Source organism: Typopeltis vanoorti, chromosome 12 (assembly GCF_054136105.1).
Source record: "Typopeltis vanoorti isolate ZY-2024b chromosome 12, IOZ_Tvanoo_1.0, whole genome shotgun sequence".
In the NCBI taxonomy this organism is placed as follows: Eukaryota; Metazoa; Arthropoda; class Arachnida; order Uropygi; family Thelyphonidae; genus Typopeltis; species Typopeltis vanoorti.
The window spans coordinates 107527613-107545174 of record NC_143560.1 but is presented as its reverse complement, the minus strand read 5'-3'; the positions used below and the strand labels follow the sequence as shown (position 1 = coordinate 107545174).

Genomic DNA, 17562 nt, shown 5'->3' with positions numbered 1-17562 from the left:
AAATTTGAAAATGTACATATTTATACATATTTATATTATACTTTTTCAGAACTTAGCTGACTATTATGCTAGCGGGGGCATCAAAATCTTTGAGACGTTGAGGTGGGGCATGATCCAAAAAACGTTGAGAAACACTGATCTAACCTAATCAACACCTGACATACCTCTCATTATTTCACTTCCAATTCTCTTAATACTTGTCTCCCTTCTACATATTGCACGGCATCATTTACAATGGTATGATGTACACTAATGAAGTGCAATAATTACACTGTATCCTTGCGATAATCACTTTGCTACATGATTATTCACCAGTGTTAACCTGCCATAATTATTCTTCCATTTGTTTGCCATATAGCAGAAGGATGCCCTTGATTTAACCTTGGCCTGATCCACCAATCTCCTATCATACTGGACCTTTTCTTTCTTTACCATGCTTGTTACCTTTCTAGCCAACACTTTATACTCTTCATTGATCTGATCATTATCTGATCTCTCCTGTATCTCCTCCATAACATTTCTTTTCCAACAGAGCTTGCTTGAATTCACTGTTCATTCATTCATGGTTACTCTATTTACTTGCTTAACTCTTGGTATGCAGTTATACATTGTGTCAGATATTGCCTTATGAATTCCCATGCACTGTCACCATCTTTTCTGTATAGCTTATCCATTCAGTGTATTGATGCTAGTTGACTACAGAACTTCTCATAATTACCCACCTTATAATTCCACATACATCTTTTTTTGATTGTAACCTTTTCTTGTTTCACCACCACTTCCCAAACAGGTACCTCATGATCACTCCCACTGACTATGGCAGTGTTAATACCTCCTTATCTACCACATCTTGTGAAGATATCATCAAATTTACTCTAAAACTTAGAGTTGCTTCTGTCACATGCTGCTCAAGATATATATCTCTCAGAAATTTAACAAACTCACTCTCCTTGTTCCCATATACTATCCCCTTCCATTCTATAATCCTATAATTAACACGTTCGCTGCCAACTACGAGTATGCTTGTAGTTGGTATATGAGCTACACAAGCCAGCTACAAGTATACTCGTATGATGCTTACCGCTGGTAACGAGATTACCGTACTGACCTTGAAGAAATGAAAATGCTTGGCTTGTGGAGCTAGCAGCAAAACTGTGTATACTCATAGATGGTATATGCTCTGCACAAGCAAACTACAAGTATACTCGTATGACGCTTACCGCCAGCAACGAGATTACCGTACTGACCTTGAAGAAGTGAAATTGCTCGGTGTACAGGAACAGACTATGCCGAAGTAGCGTGGCAGCGAACGTGTTAAAGTTTTCCACCAGGATCACTTCTTTTTACATGCCCAACTAATTTGCCTAAACATTTCACAATCAATGTTATCTAAGATAACATTGATTGTGAAATGTTTAGGCAAATTAGTTGCCTAAACTTCTGACATCTTAGATCTCTTTTCCTTTGCCATTAACTCTGGGTATTTCTCTTGGAAGAACAAAATCTACAAGCAGATAGAGGGAACCACCATGGGTTCCCTCCTCTCACCTCCCCCTTGCCAATTTCTATATGGAAGATTTCGAAAAACTAGCCATAGACTCAGCCCCACTCAAACCTTCAATCTGGCTAAGATATGTAGATGATGTGTTCTCTATTTGGCCTCATGGCCCAGACACGTTAGACTCCTTCCTCAGTCATCTCAATAGCCTACATCTCCAAGAATCCAGTTTACTATGGAAAAGAAAAAGAACAATTGTTTACCCTTCCTAGACACCTTAGTCACACGCCTGCCTAATGATACACTTGTCTTCACTGTATACAGAAAACCCACACACACAGGCAGATACATTCACAAACTCTCCCCCCACCACCACCCCTCTCAACAATATGGCATTATTTAAACTCTTACCAAGAGAGCCCACAATCTTTGTTCCAGTGGAGCCGCCCTCACTACTGAGCTTAACCACATACACAGCACTTTCCTCTCCAATGGCTACAGCGATCACAGCATCAAAAAAATAATCAGTTCCTCCCCCATTCCCCATCCTTCTCGTCAACAAGATTTTAAAAATGCCATCACCATACCCTACATCCGTGGCACATCCGAAAAAATAGCCAAGATTCTAAAAAAGTACAACCTACACACAGCATATAAGCCCCACCGCAAACTTGCTACCCTTATCCGTTCTACGAAAGATCAGCTCCCTCCTCTCTCTCTGCCTGGAGTTTACAAAGTACCCTGTTCCTGTAAGCTGGCGTACTTTGGACAGACAGGCAGATCAGCATCCATCCACCTGGAGGAACACAAGTCTTACATCTGTAAACACAACTATGGTCATTCAGGCTTGGCTGAACATGTTTTGGACACTACCCACAGGGTATCATGGAAGAAAACCACCATGCTCCACCACAGCAAATTCAAGAAAGAGAGACTTTTCTTAGAAGTAGCAGCAGCTCTCAGAAACCAACCAAATCTTAATAAATACGGTTGCATTAAGCTTCCGAAGATTTGGGAAACACTCATCACCAGAGGTCCCACCTTACATTCCAGCCACCTACCACTGCCCTTAGAGGGTGATAGATAGGACTTTAGTGTCACCCACGTGGTTGGGCTTAGTATTGTATGATATTTGTGTGCATGTTACATTAGTTGTTTTTGTAATCCCCGTAGATGTCCTAGTGACTAGGACGAAATATAGGAAGTATTAAATTCTATTTTAATCCTTTTTCGAGTGTTGTAAAAAATCCATTAAGCCTCCAACATGATGACCAACATTCTCTACTCTAGCCTCTATACCAGTATTTCTCAACTACCTGGCCCTGGCATTATACCAGGAAACGAGAGGTTTTCCTGGAATGTGTCACTTTAGTTTTCTAAGCATTTTTGAATAAATATTTTATAGTGGAAATATTCTGAGGAGAATAATATTCGTGAATGTGTCGAAAAGCTCAGATCCAGAACGTGTAAATAACATCTGTGTAGCAAATGTTAGTGACCAAGCTGCATATTTTTAAACATGGAAGTATTCATGAGTGATTGGGAATTTTCAGAGATCGAAATCTTTCAACATTCGAAAAGGGAATACCACTGTTTATGACCAGTCATAAAATTACCTGCAAGCTGATTACAACAACGGGCAGCATATCCTCTGTTCTCAAAATTGAACGAAATAACATCTGTGTTGCAAATGTCAGTGACCAATCAGCAAGGAAATATAAAGAAAATTTTTCCACTGAAATTGAAGATCAAGGCAGTCTGTATCCGGTTTTCAAATCTAGTAATACTGAATACTGTTTCTTTGCAAGTTCACATTGCAGTGTGTAAGTGCTTGTTTTGAAACCAGAGTACCATGATTTTTTAAAAGTAATAGGCCTACAGATTTAAATTTTAATATGAATAAAAGATAAGGAATTTTGGTGTTAAGAAATCTCTTAACATCAAATGAAGATGTTTGTGACACAACAAATAGTGATTCATCCACCTCAAGCCTACAAAGCTATCTCTATGATGTACAAAAGGAGGGGAAATTACCAGCACACAGAAGAAAAAGTCTGCATTTACTGGTAAGTACGACAGCTATTTAGCCACTGATGTGTCATTTCATTTGACACACTTCCCAAACAGTATATTTCTTTAAAATAGAAAAGAAAATTATTTCTCAAGCTTCAACCACTGACACTCCACTTCTGATGGCATCCTATTTAATATAATTACGGATAGTTAAATGTAAAAAAACATATTCCATTGGCAAAGAACTCATTAAGCCTTCTTTTATTGCTGCTTGTAATGAAGTATTAGACCAGTCTATGGCAAGTAAAATGAAAGACATCCCATTTTCGAATGATGCAGTTGAAATGTGGATATTTGATATGGCAGAAGATACAGAAATGCAACTCATTGAAACAATTAAAAAATCTAAATTGTTTGCATTACAACTGGATGAATCTACAGATATTCAGAACAGTATTTTACTTATGTATGTACGATGTATTGGCCATGATGAAAGTGAAATGAAGGAAGACATTTTAAGTGTTTCTGAATTACCTATGCATACTACCGGCAGTGAAATTTTTAAAGTTTTAAATGGTTTCATTGAAGAGAGAGGTCTCAAATGGAAAAATTGCATTAGAGTTTTGTACTGGGTGCTGCCTTTTTTAGGTAGAAATTCAGGTTTAGTCAGTAAAATTAAGGATATGACAGGCAATAACTCATTGTCAATGCATTGCTACATTCATAGGCAAAAACCTGGCCTCCAAAAAAATGGCACCTGAGCTTAATGAAGTCCTGTCTCAATCTGTTAAAATTATTAATTATATAAAAAAACAGTGCTTTAAATACAAGACTGTTAAAAGCATTGTGCGATGAAATGGGCTCTGATCATCAAAATCTTCTTTTCTATTCAGAAGTTCATTGACTATTCCATGGTAAAGTTCTCAAGAGGTTATATGAACTCCAAAAGGAAGTTGAGCAGTTTCTAATTGATAAGAAAAGTGAGCTGTCCCATTATTTCCAGGATAAGAAATGGGTAGCCAGGCTGGCATATCTCAGCAACATATTTTCTTACATAAACAAGTTGAATTTAAAATTTCAAGGTCCAGATACAACAACATTTAATGCTTGGAACAAGATTGAATCATTCAAAAAGAAACTCAAACTCTGGCTTAATATGATTGCAGAAAGAAATAATGAAGTATAGTGTACGTTTCAGTCATAGTCAGATATATTATGGAAGCAGATGATTTCTATTCACAGAATTCAGTTTCAGATATTATTGCAGCCCACTTGAAGATGTTGTTGTTGTCATTTGAAAAGTATTATCCTGAATATGAGAATCCCCAAAGGCAAAATATATGGATTGCGAACCCCTTTATTGAACATAAAGAAACTATTTGACTTATTGAATTTTCATTAGACAAAGGACTGGAAAGTACTTTTAATTCTATGAGTAATTTGACATTTTGGATAAGAATGAAAAACGAATATCCAAATTTACATGAAATAGCACTGAGATTTCTTCTTTGTTTTTTCACCACATATCTTTATTAAACTGCATTTTTTGCCATGACTGTGCTTAAAATGAAACAGAGGAACTACCTGCAACTTTCTGACTGTCTCTGTTTGGCTATCACTTCAGTTCATTCCAGAACTGAAGATCAATTCATCCAGAATTTGTTACTGTTTTCTGGCCATTAAGACAGAAAACAGCAACAAAAGTCTCACTAGCCTAACTAAAATCTTCAAAAACTCAGTTCTAATAAAAGAAACTAAGTTTAACCTTTTCAATAACTTATAATTGCTGTGTTAAAGTGTTGCATTTTAAATTCAAAATATTAATTAGTGTTGGAACTAGTGTTTAGAATTGAGAGATTCATACATTTTTATTTATTAAATTACATAACTTTGCATATATAAATATTTGGCATGTATATGTGATAATAAGTGTTTTGCGGACAAGTTGGTCCTCTGCTGTTTCCCCTGCTCTTCTTCTTTGGTGAGTTACAATGCATAAATATTTTTCTCACTACCATTTGTTTTTTTCAAACACCAACATCATTAAAATCAATTTAATAGTACAATAATCAATTTTACACTGAATAATATAAATTTTAGGTGATCAGAATGGTATATGTCAATGAAAATCAGCACAAATTAATTTAATGATGTTGGCCTGAGAAAACTACAATATGCTACAAGATTTCATTAGTTCAATGATTGATGACTAATTTAAATGTAATTTTATATTTGTCAACATGCCACACCGTATACATAAGTGTACTAATACTCTTTATGATTATACCATAATTAATTACTTATACTTATGTTAGTTTAATGTATGAACTTTAAAAAAAATTGGAAAGCTATTTACAAGTAATTCAACATGTGTGTTTTTGTGTCCCTAAATTTATAAATATGAGTGCTGATCCATGTAACCTTAAAAGAAAGGATATTTACAAGTAAATTTGTTGGGACCAGGTCGTCGTCTTATAAAAAAAAAAAAAAAAAAAAGAATTTACTGGGCTGCAGTCTCACAAAGGTTGAGAACCACTGTTCTATACCACACCTCTCTCTTTGGTCTGACTACTCACATTTCTCTAATCTTGTCTCATCCTTACCTTTATGTATTCCACCTTCTACAATCACATCTTAAACCTTTTATACATCTTCCTCTGCCATACAACCCATTGGGTTGTGCTGTCCTGCTTCAAAATCACCCTTTGATTCTTAACCACACTAATTTATTGATTCTGTGCCTTCTCAGCAAACAGTAACATTTTCTAAATGCTCAGCACCAAATCATTCAGCAATTCAGTGCATCAGCTTTAAACTATTTCAACATCGCTTCAAATGCACTTCATAGATTTACAAACTTAAATCACTTTACCTCAAAATAACTCAGCCATCTTGTTTTGATTATCTCTGCCCTCCTTCTCAACTCACTAATATCATATCTGGATAACATGCTAACAACTTTCCCACCAACACCACATTTACCTCCTGCAGCAACATCCTCAAATCTCTATCAACATTCCTTTTTTTCACCTTCTAAGTCATTTGCACCCACAAATACCACTAATTCTATACTCACTCTTTCCTTTTCTCAGAACATCGGTTATTTGTTTTAATATTCTACCAGGAAAGCATGTTTTATGTACTTTATTATTCATACACCTCTAATGATTGAGTCACCATACTATACAATTATCCTTTGACTCTTTCTTCATAATACTAATTTTCTTCTTCTCATTCATATGTAGCAATCTCTTTAGATGTTTAATTTAATCTAATTTTCCAGATGCTTCATTTCACTTTTCATTTTCATGTACTCTTGACTAAGTTCTTCCACTCCATTCTTTTTATTATTATTACTAATGCTTATATCCAATTTTTGTTTACTACCAGTAATGCTAGCTTGGAAACACTCAAACTTATCATTACGATTTTCATATACATTAGTACTTTCCTTCTTTTCATTCACTTTAATAGTTTACTAATTTTTCACATTTTTCGGAGCATACATAAATAATTCTCACAAAGATCCAGTGGGAAAAATACTTGATTTTTGTGCTGTAGCTTTCTGTGCCACAGATGTGCCACCATACTAGCTTTGCTTAACATGAAAAGCACAAGGAATAAGTAATACTATTTATTTAAGGCCATGAGAACACCAGTCTAATATTAACAACAGTAAATTTGAGAAATCTGGCTTGGCACAACACAGAATAGATACAGATCACAACATCTTATGGCCTGAAACATGCTTACTTCAATTGAGGGCAGTATAAATTTGAATGTTTGTTTAAAAAAAAAAAAAGTGCTGACACCTACTTCACAGTTTTTGAACTTAAATCAGAAGAGTGCCTCTCTCTGTCTAAGATATGAGAAAGTTTTATTCTAATCACACAATGCTAATTTTTTTCTTTTCTTTTAAATAGCTGGTGAATAATTATTGCAATATTTCCTCAGTTATACCATTGCATTGTTTTAAGTGGATCTTACATCATGCAGATCTTACTTTATCAAATCAATTCATTGTTCACTTTCTACCGTGTAATTAACTATCATTGTCAATGACGATCACCAGTAATATTCAGGCTGAAATATATGGCCTTAAATAAATGGTATTACTTATTTCTAGTGTTTTTCATGTTAATTAAAAGAAACCTCTCATGACCCAAGTATCTCTTAAAGAACAAGTATGGTGGGAGATGTATCAATCATATCAAATTTTATGGAACCAGAAATAAATTAAGCAAAATACCAAACTCATACTTTACAAGAGAGAGTAATCAAAGCAGTTTTAATATAGGAACCTGAAAGGTGTGTTATTATTATTATTAACACCAGACCTTCGTGGAGGCAAAAGACTCATCAAGGGAGGCAAACAGGGTTACACACAAAGCTCATCAAATCATGATTTAAACTCATTTGATGTATCTGCATTCACCACATTATCAGGCAATGCATTACACTGAATCAACTACTCTCCATGCAAAAAAACAAATCCTTATTCCCCTGCTCACCTGCCTTATACAACTTCCAGGTATGTCACCTTGTTATCTTCCCCTTCCCCCATTCTACAAAAAATGTCTTCCACATTAACCTGGTAACAGCCCTTTACCAACTTAAATGTCTTAATCATATCCCTCTCTTTCTCCTATTCACAAGGCTTCTCTGGATCCTTTCCAACATATCCCCATCACCATAAAAACCAGGGGACCAAATCTGCTCCCAGTAATCCACATGATATCTGATCAAGACCTTTTACAATGGAACCAGAAACTCTTGATTTCTACAAGTTAAGGTTCTCCTCATCATGACTATAATCTGATGTGATGCCTTCACCACTTGTGCAGTGTGATTTCTGAACTTCAGATCTTTGTCCATCATCACTCCAAGGTCTCTTATCTTCTTATCTTTCTCAAATATTTCCGTCAAGTGTATACTTTGCATCCTGTTGTTGCCTAACAAATTTCAGAACTTTACACTTGGCAGTATTGAATTGAATTGACAATTCCAATCTGATGCCCTTATACAATCTATTAGAGTCCTCTGTAAAGCCACAACACATGCTTGATTCCTCATCACCATCGCAATTTTTGCATCATCTGCAAACAACTGTATATCACCAGTTAAACCTATCCCAATATCATTAATATACAAATTAAATAACAATGATCCCTAAACTGACCCTTGAGGTATACCACTAGTGACTTTCGAGATAGTGCCCCCCATACACAATTTGCCATTCTCATAGCCATTCATGTATCCAACTTGCTAGTCTATCATCCAATCCTATCTCCTTCAATTTAGTGACCAATTTGTAGTATAGCAATCTATCAAAAGCATTTGCAAAATATAAGTATAACCACTGTATATCATCTCCCTTGTCTAGTACATTCATCACCTTGTTATAGTACATAAGAAAGTTTGTAAAACATGATCTTTATCAACCTACTTTTTTGCCCTATATCTCATCAACTTCTCCATTACCTTAACTACAGTTCCAGATATACAGATTGGCCTATAATTTGTTACGTTAACCTTATCACCACTTTTGTGAAGTGGAAGAATTTTGTCTTGCTTCTACTCCTTTGGGACTTGTGCTGTTTCAAGACTCTTGATAAACAGGTAGGCCTAAACAAAGCTGATGCTAACTCCTTAGAACATTTCCTTAAGACATGTGGTGATGTCATCAAGTCCTATTGCTTTATTTTCATCTCTCTTACTTACTCCTCATATACCTCTTGCTTGCTTACCATTAAGTCTTCTCTCATTTCATTCTCTACACTTGAGCTTTTGACTTTACATTGAGGACGAAACACCCTGATAAATTGCTCACTGAACACCTCAACTTTTTTCTCTGCAGCAGTCACCAATTTCTCACTTTCATCCAATAACATCATATTACCATAATCATTCTTCCTTCTACTTGCCACATATCGAAAAAACTCAGGAGAGTTTTTTTGGCATGATTTGCTTATTTCTGCTTTACTGCACTTTTCCTTACCAACTGAGTCACTCTCCAGGGTGTTCTTTATACTCTTCATGTAATTGATTATTACTGTTTTTCATCTTGTGCTTTCTTCTGGATTTCATCTTAATTCCCTCATTTATCCATTTTATGCCTACCTTATTCAGCCTTTTGATCTTCAGAATACATTCACACATTGTATTTGTATGTATTTCTTTGTCAGTTCCCAAGCAGCATTTATTTCCTTACCACTCAACTCCTCATTTCATGTTCCAAGTTCTCTCCTAAGCTTGTCATAATCACCAACTTTGTACTTTCCCATGTATAGGGAATTGTGGATAGCCATATGAATACTTCTGTGAGAAAATGATATATCATTTTCTCACAGAAGTATTCTTATGGCTATCCACAATTCATGTGATTACTCATGATCACTCTCAACAAATGAAGGAAAGTGCAAAATCCCACTCATAATTACATCTTCTGATGAAATGATCAAATCTTAAAATCATCCTTTCCTTGTTCACTAATCCAAGATGGTTATACATTTCTTCATCACACCCTACACATTCCCTGTCCTATAACAACATCCAACTAAAAATCTCTTCCTGTCAACCTCCACATTACATCACACTGCCTCAAAACCATTGCCACATGCCACTATTTTCTCTCTTTCATGTCTACCTTATGTGGACATAATTCCTCTCCCTTCTTATCCTTTCTATCCTCAAAAAACACTATGACTCAATCGTATCCCCCTCTTCTATTCATAATTCCCTCAATCTCTCTTCATATAAGACATTCCATAGACCTGACACTAACTTAGTAAACCTTCTGAACCTTCACCAGTACATCCTCCTGAAAACCAGATGACCAGATCTGTGCTAAGTAGTCTATATGTGACTTGATTAAAGCCTAATACAGGGGATCATAATCTCTTTGCCTCTGCATGTCAATGTCCTTCTCATTATTGCTGTAATCCATTGGGATATTCTTACAATTTTAGCAATATGATTCCCAAATTTCAAGTCTCTGTTCACCATCGCTTCCAGATCTCTCATCTCATCCACCTCCTTCAAAATTTCTTCATTAATTGTATACTCTACATTTCAACCTTGCCTACCAAATTTCAAGACCTTGCATGTTACAACATTAAACTGATAGCTCCAATAATTTGCCCACTCACATAGTCTATTCAGATAACTCCTGCAAAAGGCCACATCTGCTCTACTTCTCATAGCACTTCCCAACTTTCCATCATCAGCAAACAGCTCCACATCTCCAGTTAAGTCAGTCCCATTGTCATTAATCCACAAGTTAAACAATATTGGTCCCAAAAAGAGATCCCTGTGGCATTTCACTAGTGATCTTCCTCTCTTGGGAAGGTCACTAGTGAACCTTATACACTCCTCCATATACAACCTGCTGATACCTGTCTGACAGCCAATCAGCTATCCAACTTACTGGTCTGTTATCTAATCGCATCTCTTTCAATTTAACTACTAGCTTGTCATGTGGTAGTCTATCAAAGGTCTTTCAAAAATTCAAGTACACCACGATATATGCATCTCCTTTATCAAGTGAATTTGTCACCTTGTAATATGTAAGCAGATTGCTGAAACATGACCTTACCCTAACAAACCATTTTGACCATCATAAAGAATGCTGCTATTATCAACCCACTTCTGAATCCTAGTCTTCACCAACTTCTTTAATACCTTAACGATAACCCCAGACACACAGATTGGCCTATAATCTGTAGCCTTAGTCTTATTCCTCCCCCCCCCCCCTATTTGAAGTGTAATAATTTTTCCTACTTTCCATTTCTTTGGGACTTACCCTGTTGCAAGACCCATGTTAAATAGTTGTACCAAAGTTGCCATTAATTCAATATGGCATTCCCTCAAGACATATGTCAATATGCTGTCAAATCTTACTGTCTTATTAACATTGTTTTCTTTATTCCTCATATACTTCCTGCTCATTCCCCATCGATCCCTACTCTGCCCCATGTTCTACACTCCAGCTTCTCCTGATGTTGCCTTCATGAGGATGAAATACCTGATAAACTGATTGTTGAATAATTCAATTATATCCTCCACATTGGTTACCAATCTGCTAGTGTCATCAGCTAGCATCATCCTCCTGTAGTTATTTTTCCTTCTACTTGCGACATATTGAAAGAACTCATTAATATGTTTCTTAGCTTTATTAGCTAATTTCTTCCCATATTCCACTTTTGCTGCCTTTACCAACCAAATTACCTTCCTGGCCTGCCCTTTGTACTCTTCATACAAGTGATCATTACCAACATCTATCTTGTGTTAGAATCGCTATTTTCCAATATTCAACCATGCACAGAGAGGTCAAAAAGAACCTATGTTTTAATTTGACTAGTTTCATGAAAACATTTTGTTTCACTTCATCAGGAAATAGCACAAATAAATTAAAAATCACAAGAAAAACAACAACAAGTTAGCATTTCTAGCGAAGAATATTTGAAAATGTTTAAACAATGGAAAACATGCATTCACCGTTATTGTGACTGCTGGTTTGTGGGTTGCTGTATACTGCTCATAGATACAATGTGTTGGCATGGATTAAGAAAGACCATATTTGATGTAAAATCATCCCTTGTTTTTTGTTACACTGTAGAGGATACTTCATTTTAGTTGATTCTTTGAAATCTCTTGAGTAAAAGTGGTAATCAATGTGGAGCATTTCATTTTCTTGTCATTCTACTAGATGTTTTGTATCTGTTGTATGTTCTGCCAGCCTTGATTTATGCTTTCTTTCATTCTCAATATCCTTGACGTGTTCAGATCAGTGTATCTCCCCAGAACTGCCTAACTACAGTACATAGGAAAACTAGCAGATCTTGGGAGATAAAACATGGTTTCTTTTTGACTTCTTTGTGTGCAGCAGTTTAATACCAGAAAGTAGTGATTCTAATATGTCCTTTCTCCACAGAAGCCTACACAATGAGATTCATCTTAAGTTGCTTTCTTCTTCTTCTTCCAGATTTCATGCTTAATTTCTTCATTTATCCATTTTACTCCTGTCTTGTTTAGCCTTTTCACCTTTGGAATGCACTCAGACATGTTGCTGTTAAATAGCACTTAATTAATGCCCATGCAGCTTCTTGATATCCTTCCATTTCTGTTTCTGTCAAGATGTCATTTTCATCCAACTATGTTTCACTTATTATTATGCAACTATTTTCTTGCACATAAACTCCATCCTTACACCTTCCTACTCAACTCTTCTTTTCACACTGTAGCTCCCATTTGTCTCATAAACTTTTAATAATCACCAGCCTTGTAGTTCCACATATATCCCTTCTTTATAGAAGTTCTCATGAGACTTGCTGCATAGCACTCTATGGAGATTCTATCATAAAAGGTGTAGTGGATGAGAGGGTCCACAAGGTATGTTTTCCAGGAAGGAGAATAAGCAGAATGATTGAGGCATTAGATATGAGAAGTAAGTGTGCAAGGGAGTTAGTGGTTGCAGTTGGGACGAATGATTTGGTTGGGCATAGGAATAACGTGAGATTGGATATCAGCAGATTATCGAGAGTGAAAGACAACAGTGTTGTATGAAGGGTAGTTTTTGTGTTGTCCAAGTAAAACAATGATGAGTTGCAACTGAGAGCAAAGATCTTGAATGGAATGTTAGTGGGATTGTGTGAAGAGAAAGGAATGCAGTTCATGAACATGCAGGATGAGTTTGAGGAATGAATGGAGCTGTATAAGAGATACAGCTCCAAAACCATTGAGATGCAGTCCATCTCAATGGTTTTGGAGTGAGTCATTTGGGAATGCTGCTGCTGGAAGAAAATGTAATGAATGATGCAAACAAGGTATCGGTTGAAGTCAAAGATGGTGTAAATGAACAGGAGAGTGGACTAGGTGAGACTGATGTGGTTGCCAGTGGAGAAGAAAATGTGACGACAGGTAAACGGGATATGTCAGGAGGACATGGTGTAAAGAAAGTGAATTCTGGAAGTGGTAATGAATGTACTTATGTGGTTGGCCAGCATAGGAATGGAATGGCTAGGAATATATGGGGGGGGGGTCTGGGAGGCTACGTGGGGTAAACAATGAGCAGACAGAAGCAGAGGAGGATAAGTCACATATGGGGACAGCATAAGAGAATTCTCTCAATTATTTGATTTTGACTCTTAATTCACTTGAGAAAATTTTATCAATTCTGTCATTCTTGACTTCTTTAGTGATTATAGCTTTTGCTATCTGTATTAATACAGAAATGATCAGAGGACAAATATCTCTTCAAATAAGGTGATAAGTAATCTGCTATAGTTATTTGTGATTTTATTTGGTACACCTATTCTTTCTGTGATAGATGTATTTCATGCAGAACAAGATACACTTGACTCGTTGTCTGTCTAGGATGCAAAGAACATTTATGAGGGAACTTTTCTGAAGATGAGTTTGTCACTCCCACATGGTAGTAAGTTATTTTTCTCTCCTCCTAAAATCACATAATCTGACTGAAGAACACAATCAATTCACCATTCTATATCCATAGCCTGCCATTTTTCTGCTGTCTGCCATAGCTAAAATAAGGTGTACAGAAGCCCTGTTATGCTTAATAGACCTTTGGGACAGATACATTAATATAGAAGGTGAAGAGAGGAAGTTGGCAGTTGAGGAAATGATATGGAGTGGTTCAAGTTGAACCACTCCATATCACAAAGGAATAATATTAGGACATGAAATTTACCAGTACCAGGATAACTCTATATTAGGTTCTCAACAGTACTTTTACAAATTTTATACCATTCTATATTTTAATAATATATTTAATTTATGCTATATTACTTCTTTCTCTCTTTTGTAGAACCTTGAGTCAAGATTTTACTGTGACTTGGGGACAGATTTTTAACATCAACATTACACAATGTCCCCAGAAGATAAAATTAATGGTATGTATCTATGTTGGATAACAATATTATTGTAGCAACTGAAAAGTGTTAAAAAGAGTCTTTTCTGTTTTGACTTGTGGAAATAAACATTAAAGTTTGAATTTATGTCATTATTATTTATGTCAACATTAAGGTTACATCTCTTTGCCACCAGAAAAAATCTTATCTCTTCAAATGAAAATGTCGTTCACTGACACCATGCACATGGTGGTAAAATGTAATTAAGGACTTATTGTAAAACCTTTTTTTTTCTCCTCCATGATGCAACAAACATTAACTGCATTGACATAAATAAAATACAGAACAGCTGAATCCACAATCAACATTTTTTGTCCTGTTAAATTTTCTGATGCAAATATATTCCCTAAAATCACAAAAGTCTGTAGTAAACTTCTTAATATTTTTTGTCCTGTTAAATTTTCTGATGCAGATATTTCCCCAAAATCACAAAAGTCTGTAGTAAACTTCTTAATATATTATTATATATGTTGTTGCCCCCCTTCCCCCCACACCAGCAAACATGTATATGATGAAATCATCCAGTTTAATTTATCAGAGTATGTAAGTGTATTATCCTCATGCTGTTTTTTTATACTATATTATTTTAGTAATTTTATTCTTAAAGTATGTTTTTAGTTTAACTTTTGTTGAGCACCACATCCCTAGTGGCATTGTTGTGTGCTGAATTTAAAAAATAGTAGGATAAACAGAAACATGTATGCAACTTCAGCAAATCACATGTACTAAATCCTATCTGTGTGTGCATGTGTGAGAGAGAGATTTGATTTAGTTGAGCGTTTATGGCCAAAGCAAGTAAAGTTATAAGGTTGGTATATTCATGTCTGTTAATTACATGTTCTCTAGCCTATTTGTTTTGAAGGATGAAAAACCTGAGTTTCTGGGGGAAGGGGAGAACTCTGGTATACCTATATGCAACTGACTAACTCACTGTTCAAATCAAAGCGCTTATAAAGGTTTCTTGCATCCTGGCCTAGATTTGAATCAATCTTTTGAATTGCATGTACTCACTTTGTGTGCACACACACAAAGCAAGAGAGAGAGAGAGGGAAGCAGAGATGCTGTGTGCAAAAGTGTCAACATAATGCTCTCGACTGTTGAGCAGTATGTATATATATATCAGAAGAGAGAGAGAATGGAATTTTTTATTTATAAATTGGTGATCATTTAAACCTAACAGTGTATGTCCTGTCTGATGTTCAGATGCGTGGAAGGTTAAGGAACATTCTTGAAAACATGCAATGTTCCTAATATCCATTCTCATAGTTTACTGTAGTTTACATCATCCAGGACATTTTGCAGCAATATTACTTTGGAATTTATAGTATTCTGCTAGAGGAATGCTTTTGGTCTAGCCATCATGACTTGTATTAAATTTTGTGAGCTATAACATCACGTGGACTGCAACAACATTAAAATATATGAGTAAAGCATTAATACCCTACTTTTTCTCTCAGCTAGTAAAAAAATAAAAATAAAAGTTTAGGATACAGCAATTTGCAAGCTGATCCCCCCCCCCATACAGTACACACCTGATATGTATTTCATGTTAAGTTGTCAGCTATTTAGCGCTTAAAAAGCATAAGTATAATATGCTTATGCTCTTCTTTAACCACATCAAACAGAACAGAATTAGAAATGGATAGATAAGAATATGATACTCAGTCTATTTGGGAGGGGGGGGGTGGAGGAGCATGCCATTGTGAAGGGCAGAGTTTTTACTTAGTAAATTACTCACTTACTATAAATATTATTATTACATAAGGACCTTTATGAAGTCTAAGGATTCATCCCGGGAGGTCCATATTATTCACTGAAGCATATGAAGTAACTGTGGGATTTTCTTAATAATAAAATGAGAAGTGTTAAACTACTTCACATTTTATTATTTGAATTTGCCCTCCTCACTCTTCTTTCCTGTGTTTCCTACTGTTCATGAGCTTATTGGTTATATTTTTCTTCATATTCCCTCTCCACAACAATTTTTTACAGTTCCTGTTTAATGACATTGCTCTTCTATTTTGCTCTGACATTTATCCCCCTCACCCTGGTATGTATTCTGGTGCTGCTTCTCTCCAAAACCCTCAGCTGTTTCTTATGTGGTGTTAACATCCTTCACTTGCAGTGTCTTTTGCCGTGCAACTCCAAGCTGTTTCCTGAACTCGTCATAATCACTCACTCACTATTTACACCCCCCCCTTCTTAATACTAAAATCTGTCTGCTTATATACATACACTAAAGCAAGATCTATTCTTTATGAAAGACATGCCCCCACCCACTTCCCACTTAGAGTGTCATATTCCTATCCATTCATTCTGAATTCTGGCTTAACCTACTTTTTAAATACTTTGACCAACACTCCAGAGGTGCTGACTAGCTTGCAATTGCTACTTGTGTTTTTGATCCTCTTTTATATAAGGAAAATATTGTTATAGCAAACAAACTTTCTGGGCTTCATTTTGGCCAATCTTTTATTTTTACTCCCACCAAAAGAAGGTTGTCAACTTCTGATGCGTAAGCATCATGGGTGGACTAAGAGATTTTTTTAAATTAATTCATTTGATTTTTACATAATAATATGAGAACCCTGCACTCCGGAGACCCAACATAGAACTTTTTCAAGATACTTTAGGCCTTTAATAAGTGAGGCTGGTATTACAGCCTAAAAACATTCAGAAACATCCATGTGCTCGTGGTGGGATTTGAACCCACAACCTGTTAGTTGGAGAAAAAGAGAGAGTATGCACCTGATTTTTTGTCATCTGATTTTGTGTCTTTACCATGCTGGCCCTTCTTTAGTCTGAACTCTATACTGCTTTTGTTGTATCTCCTTATATTCCACATTTTCTATTCATGCAACTTCTGTTTAATGACCATAGCTTATCCACCACTTAACTACCAGATTTATCCTCCCAATCTTGTCTGTTTTTTTTTTTAACTGAAAATTTCACATGCTTATCTATATATCCCATATCCAGACTCTATAATCACTATTTCCATTCAGAGACAAAGTAGCTAACTTACTTATGAACAAATTTCTGAAGCTTGCACCCATTCCAGCACTTCAAAATTCTAGGTCCTCCTATTATATGCTATATTTGCACACAGTATCTCTGCTTCCC

At 35.8% G+C, this 17562-nt stretch overlaps 1 protein-coding gene across 4 annotated transcripts in view; it reads left to right on the top strand.

Moving 5' to 3' along the window:
* Cc2d2a (Coiled-coil and C2 domain containing 2A) overlaps nt 1-17562 on the top strand; it is a 518960-nt gene that overhangs the window by 276111 nt on the left and 225287 nt on the right. For all 4 annotated transcript variants that reach the window (XM_090401677.1, XM_090401676.1, XM_090401674.1 and 1 more), the window contains exon 21: nt 14337-14421. In XM_090401677.1, the coding sequence (XP_090257803.1) occupies nt 14337-14421 (85 nt within the window). The remainder of the gene's footprint in view (nt 1-14336; nt 14422-17562) is intronic.